This window comes from Carlito syrichta, unplaced genomic scaffold (assembly GCF_000164805.1).
Source record: "Carlito syrichta isolate Samal-C Ts95f unplaced genomic scaffold, Tarsius_syrichta-2.0.1 Scaffold58106, whole genome shotgun sequence".
Classification (NCBI taxonomy): Eukaryota; Metazoa; Chordata; class Mammalia; order Primates; family Tarsiidae; genus Carlito; species Carlito syrichta.
In genome coordinates this window covers 126,438-133,746 of record NW_007002202.1, presented here as the reverse complement: position 1 = coordinate 133,746, position 7,309 = coordinate 126,438, and the positions used below count along the sequence as shown (strand labels likewise).

The 7,309-nt window shown below is 34.1% G+C and overlaps 1 protein-coding gene across 8 annotated transcripts in view; it reads right to left on the bottom strand.

The window, feature by feature from the left end:
* The window catches only part of OPA1 (OPA1, mitochondrial dynamin like GTPase), a 61,288-nt gene that overhangs the window by 1,382 nt on the left and 52,597 nt on the right, over nt 1-7,309 (bottom strand). For all 8 annotated transcript variants that reach the window (XM_021708281.1, XM_021708291.1, XM_021708285.1 and 5 more), the window contains 4 exons: nt 6,741-6,820; nt 3,411-3,551; nt 1,479-1,595; nt 106-199 (listed from right to left, as the gene is read on the bottom strand). In XM_021708281.1, the coding sequence (XP_021563956.1) occupies nt 106-199; nt 1,479-1,595; nt 3,411-3,551; nt 6,741-6,820 (432 nt within the window). The remainder of the gene's footprint in view (nt 1-105; nt 200-1,478; nt 1,596-3,410; nt 3,552-6,740; nt 6,821-7,309) is intronic.

Here is a 7,309-nt window from a genome sequence, read left to right as displayed (position 1 = left end):
CTCACCTCAGCCTCCCAAAGCGCGGGATTACAGGCTGAGCCACCGAGCCTGGCTTAGATATTATTTTTTAAGTCAAAATTGGAACATGGTCCCCATGTGGCTTACCTTCAGTGTTTGTAAGTTGCTGCCTTAAAGTATTTGCAGTGATAGCAAGCATGCGCTGTATTCGCCAAAATAAAACCACGTCATTGCATTCCAACTGAAATATTAAGTAATTGAGATGATCAGAAGCAAATTTAAAAATAAAAACTATGACCATAAACACATGTAATTACTAAAATCAGCACCTATATCTTAGGCTTTAATTGAAAATACTCAGGTTTACCTAATACATACGCTTCTACTATAGATCTAAGCTACTGAATCTTTTCTATTAATGAACCTCTGCATGATTTGGGTTCTTTCTGTCCCCACACCTATATAGCTAGGTTTTTGATTCCTATGACAAAGCAAACAAACTTGGAATATAGCAAACTTCATTATGCTATATACCATAGAAATTCATGTATATACCTCAATATATATTTAGTTTCAGTTAACAACCATGTTTATCTTAAACATGTCCTTAGGTTAACCTCTTTTTTGAGAGGTTGTGTACTTAAGCCATTTTTGAAATTTCACTGTATATAAAAATACATCGATATTTTTTTAAAAGAAGCTTATATTGCAGAGAAAGCTCTTATCAACAAATTATGCAAAAAACGTGCCAATTTTACACAGGTACATGTAAATACAAATTTCTCTTCAGTTGCTGAAAACAAAAGAAAAGCAGTTTAGGGAGCTCGATTTAAAAATATGCTGATTAACAGAACTTTTTCAAAATAATATTTCAATTTAATATTGCTTGTAAGAAAATGCTCACACTACGTTAGTTTGCTGCCACCTAGAGGCTCCTTTGTAAAATGTGACATTATATTATAAAAGTCTACAAGAACTTTGTAAGGTTCTTTTAAAGCATTACTTACAATAAGAAATAGTGATTTGAAGAAATAATTACAATGCATGAAAATATCTCTATAAAATTGTTTTTAAATATGATTTCCATTATGCAAATGGGTGGTTATGAATAGTTATACATACACAAACACATAAATCCTCCCTGTGCATAAAAAAAGTTGAGTAGAAATACATCAAAATGTTAACTAAAATTACTTTCAGGTCAGAGGACTGTGACTATTTCTTTTCACATATATGAGTATACATGTGTGTGCACATGTGTGTGTATAGATATACATATATTAACCATTTATACACACACATTCTTACAGGCATTGGGGATAATATGCATGTAAGATACTAATAGCTACTAACAAAGTGGCAAATATCTTTGAAAAGACAAAAGATTATTCCTTATAAATCACACATACTTTTCCCCCAGATGATCAAAGGGCTTAAAATTAATGCTAAAACTAAAGTTTACTTTAAACATCTTAGCAACTATTGGTAAGAAACATTTCTCTTTGTTTTGGAAAGCTTACCTCAGAATCAACAAAATGCCTTTGGTAGTAATAAAAGCCTCTTCGACAAAGGTTACAGTGGTTTAGAGCTGTTTTTAAAAAATGTCTTCTATAAACTTGATGCCAAGTATCCTTAATCTAAAATGAAAAATCGAAAACCAAAGTTACTGTACACTCCTCATATTGATCAACCACACTCTAAGAAATTATACACAAAATTCATTAAAAAGTTACTCAAAAGCAACAGAATGTTGTTATTCAAACCTTTTTTACCCACTTACATATTTTTCCAAGACAAAGATTAGACTTATTACTACGCTGACCCTTTACCAGGGTAATTTGTTTTCAACAAGTACTGTTAATATAATTAAACAGCTGTCTTGTAGAGCAGATAGGGTGGGGATTATCTCCTTCGAATTCAAGGTGAGGAAACTATGGTAAAAAGAGGTGGAAGGCCTTGTGTAGAGACAGAGAGAAGACTAGAAAGCAGGCCTCTAAACATGTCCATCAATCCAACAATGTTTCCTTTCTTAAATTTCACTGCTACCACAACAGTATGATCCCTACCACTTTGTTACTAGTCTGAGTGTTTAATGTTCTTTCATATCCATCGTCTTTTTTGAGCATAACAACAAGGATAAGCAGAAGAAACATAATCAACACCATTTGAGAGATGAGAAAAGTAGAGCCAGGAAAACTATATCAATTACTAAAGGCAATATTACTAGCTAAAGTAATGGAACTATACTGGAATTCACATCCAATGTTCTTCTCATAATACTTTGCTGCTTATTTTATAGCTCTGTAAAGTGCATTGAATAAAGTGCCACTTTAAAAAAATTGAGACTTTCTTGTTCATAAACAGTAATTAAAATTACAGTCAATTCATATTTTAAGACACAGGCAAGATTAAAAAAAAATAACAACATCATTTATCTCACTCTAAAGAGAAAATTCCTCCTTTTGTACAGCCAAAGTGCCATCATAAAAGCCATGTAAAGTTTAAAAGTATCAAACTGAATACAGTTTACTATTAATGAGAGCTAGGACAAATGTGGAGAAATTAAACCTATATTCAACTAAAAAATCTCACGTAACCATTAGCTTTAATCTCATTTCCAATTTATAAATAATGCTTGGAGATATAGCAGCTTTAACTGCTTTAAGTATTACCAGTTTTGTTTCCTTGTTCTGACCTCTGGTGGAATTTAAAATAAGTATACTCATTCCTTATGTACAGAAACACAGAGAGCAGATAATCTTTAGAAAAATTTATGTGTGGATTTGAAAATTTTTATATGATTGCTTTCCCCACTATATTTGGTTTTTTAAAATTGGGTTTCACTTAAGCTAATATTAAAAGGAGCTTTCAAGTCCCTTAAATCTTTACTAAGCAAAAGAGAATACAGACCCAGAATTTTTTGGCTTTTAAATTTGTCTCAAATAAGGAAAGCGTGGACTATTTTTATCTTCACACGTATTATAAATGAGGAAAATTAGATAGAACCAAAGGTCTTATTCGATTTAATAAAATTTAACATTTAAATTTTTTCTAAGTCCACTCATCTGAGTTACATTTGACTGTAAAACATATCTGTATATGTGTATATAATCATATTTAAACAGAAATTCTATTTTGCAGTCTGAAACACCGGGATGTAGGACCAAGGTCTAGGTGGGTTTCATCCCTTCTGCAAGAACTAACTGCTGAACTTGCCCAAGTAAACTTCTCCACTTACAAAGTAAAGCATTACCCTTAAAAAAGTAATACTGAGAATAAAATTTCTACTCTTCACACAATCCAAATGACTAAACTTTTATTGTCAGCAAATGTATACATGGTCAATGTCAAACTAAGTACCTTAAATATCTAAGTAAGACGTGTAGTAACATTTTACTACAAGAGACAAAGATTAAGGAAGCAGATTCAGGATTTTCAGCAATATTTATTACCAAGCTTGGATCTACTTCTACTCCTCGGGATTCAAGGTTCTTCCGGACTGTGGTTATTTCATCACTTGCAAGATAAGCTGGGTGCTCCTCATTACATTTCAACATCTTCTCCAATTCATTCTTGGTTTCATTGTGAACACACTTTAAAATGTTTCAAAGAGGACTGTGTTTAGATGGTTCATAATTTGCCACTTGTAAAAACAGAGTCTCAATTTTAATAAATATATTACTGTTGCATAATAGGTAACACAAGCTTAACACAACAAACAAGAAAGAATATAATGTGCTGGCTGGTGAACATGATTAACTGGCCTATGAATGCAGAACAGCTTGTCTTATAAGAAGGAAAAAAAACACAAGAATTAGCCCTATTTGTTCCTTTTCTGTTTTGCTGAAATGTTTCACTGTTGAAAGCAAAGCACAAGGAATCTTCCTATTTACTTTCTTTCTTGACCTTTGGGTATAATTTGAGTCTAGGAAAATGTACCCTGAATACATGGGAAGAAATTATGTTCTATAAATGACTCATATCTAAGAATTAGATTATTGTAAAAACTTGAACCTGTTGACATTTTCTTTTCAATTTTTTAAAAAGGCTTTCATTAAAAGTTGTATTTCAGACTACTACTGTAAGATATCTGTAATTCTTAAATTCACTTCTAGTCTCTTCTCTGTAATTGTTCACTATCTCTTCACCAAAAGAGGATAACACATAAACTAGTTACAAGTGTGATAACACGATTCTTATACTGTGTCAAATGAAGTTTACTTGGTCATTGTTCAATCCTTCAATCAATATAGTATGATAAATGAAACTAACTTCAAGTTCATTTACTACTCTAAAGAAGTTACTAGAATAGCACCTTGCCCCAAACTGTACAGAATTTGAGTATTTATATAAGAATAACACTTAAATGCAAATAAAATTAATATTCTCTGAAAACAAGTCACTTAAGGAGAAATAGTATTTAACAAAGGGAAAGCTCACTGTTTGCTTAAACTCTGGCCATTCAGTCTGAGGCAGAAGGAAAATATCTGGCCATTGTGTGCCCAGATTTTTCACCATTCCAACCATTACCACTCCACTGTCACCACCACACCTGGCCTTCAAAGAGAACTACTCTCCCACCTATCCTGATTGAGATCTCCATTAGGTCAGCTCTAACAAGGTGAGAATATTTCAAAGGGAGGAACTTTCCTAGAAAACTGAGGAATAAGAAACAAAAGGACAAAATAGTTTTCAGAGCATGGATTTCTCATCTTTCTTTTCCTGGTAAATCCTGTCATTCGATAGGATAAAATGACTTGTTACACAGCTACCTAGACTTGCAATGTGAGAGCTGGAGACATTCTCAACCTCTTCTAGAATCTATTTCTCACTGTAACTTTCAGTTATAAGGTTTAGAACAGTGGTTTGCAACTGGGAGTGGGAGGGATAGAAAGGTTACAGAAGGAGAATTTGACTCTAAGTCTGACATGGATCATCCTTTGAAGGAAAAAACAAAATAACATATATAAACACCTCCCAAGGTGATTCTGACATCCCCTCCCTCTATATCCCAACTTATGGATTCTGTTCTACAGTCAGCCTGGGTTATACACAAGCTGCCCTGAAATCCTGGGGGAGAAGATTCATCTCTGAAAGGCTTCCAGATTCCTCTTCTAAGCTTACAGACCCTTAAAATGAATTACTCTGCTTCTCTTGAAGGGATTTCCTATGAGTTTAAGCTCCTCAGAAAAATAACTTAAAACCAGGAATCATTTCTTTCCGATTGTGTTTGGCCAAAGCATATTTACCACTCGTTGCTGAGGCAAGTTCTGCCATCACTGATTGTTCTAGAGGCTCTAGGCCTAATTTCACTAAGCCTTGAAGGTCAGGCACTATTTTTCTTTGAGTTTATCTGCCTTATACCAGTTATTTCTAATCAATGTGTTTTCCGGTATCAAAGTTAGAAAACTTTGATGAATCCCTTAGAAATTCTTTTCTAACAGAACTGCTTCTCTCAGTCCATCTGTAGAACAGAGTAACTGATATACCCTGAACACATGCATGATCAAATCACTAGCTCTGTCCAGTCCTCAGATTCTCTTCAGTCTCTTAATGACTCATTTCACACAAAAATCACAACAAAAAAGAGAAAAGGAAGAGATGTCCTATTTTGAGATAAGGGTAGACTTATACCTGACAGAGAACATATGAAACAAGAAATGTGGGAAACTAGGAGAAAATAGGGTATTAATTATATAATCACTCTGTATTTAAAATGAAAACAAGCCGGGCTCAGTGGCTCAGCCTGTAATCCCGCGCCTTTGGGAGGCTGAGGTGAGTGGATTGCCTGAGCCTGCGGGTTCGAGACCTGCCTGGGCAACGAGACCTCCTCTCTACAATAAATCAAAAAAGCAGCCGGGTGTGGTAGCGCATGCCTGTAATTCCGGCTACTCGGAAGGCTGAGGCGGAAGGATCACCGGAGTCGAGCAGGCGAGGCTACGGTGGCTGGGAGCGGCCACTGCACTCCAGTCTGGGCGACCGAGTGAGACTCCAACTCAAAAAAATAAAAAAAAAATAAAAAATAAAATGAAAACAAAAATTTAAATAAAGAATTAGGGATATGTCATTTTTTATTCTCTTTATTGTCTCTCAAATTTTCCATTTCTTGGTCTCCTTTCTCTAATTAAAAATCCACAGAAGAAAACAAGAAAAGAAAATGGATTGGATGCTACCTGTTTATTCTCATTTTATTCATTTACGTATTTAGAGTCTACATTCTATTTAGAATATTTCATTTAAGGAATGAGCAAGAATCTAACAGTGTGTATAAGACTAAGTGCTAGATAGGAAAAGAAGTCATAAAAGTAAGACAAGAATAAAAACGGTGGAGATAAAAAATACAAAAGAATAAGATAATGTGAATAGACTACCAATAGTAAATATAACAGATAACATAATGAAATAAGGCAAAAATAAATCATTATATCCTTTCCCCCCAATCACATTCATTGTGCATCCCTCTGAAATTATTATCATTTCTTTCTGTTCATTAACTTTAATTTTTTTTATGTCAAATAAGGAATTGAACAGGGTAATCAACTACAAAACGGGCATGTTTCATCTCTGTCTTCTAATAAGGTAGCTACTTCACTTAAAAAAAAAAAACTTTCTTATATACTTTATTATTTGTTCTAGAGATTCACTATATTTTAGAAGGCTGATATAAAACATTTGAAATTCTAAAGATTGGTCTAGAGCTATGAAACGGTTATAATTTATTGCCTGAATTAAAATGAACAAAATCATATTATCATGAGACTAGAGATTTATTTATTTTTTACCTGTTCTTGGGTCCGATTCTTCCAGTATAACCACCTCTTTTTCCAATCTGGACCTACCATGTTTTCAATTGCATTTTCAGCTAGAAAAAAATTTTTAAATTAATTTATCAAGAATTTTATCATTTACCAAGTACATAAGTCATAATAATGGTTTTCTTTTTTTTTGAGTTGGAGTCTCACTGTCACCCAGACTGTTCCCGGCCACTGCAGCCTCGACCTGCTGGGCTCTGGCTATCCTTCCATCTTAGCCTTCCAAGTAGCCAGAACTACAGGCGTGCGCTACCACACCCAGCTAATTTTTAAAAATTTATTGTAGAGACGAGGTCTCGCCAAGTTGCCCGGGTGGGTCTCCAACCCATGGGCTCAGGCAATCCACTCGCTTTGGCCTCCCAAAGTGCTGGGATTACAGGCTGAGCCACCAAACCCAGCTGGTCTTGCTTTCTTAGATACTTCAAAGTGCTATATCAATATGAAGTCAGTTGAAATAAAGAAAAAAGGACATAACTGATATGATACATATACAAAGAAATAATTTATATGTGCTTAGAATCTATGAAAAGTACAATTGC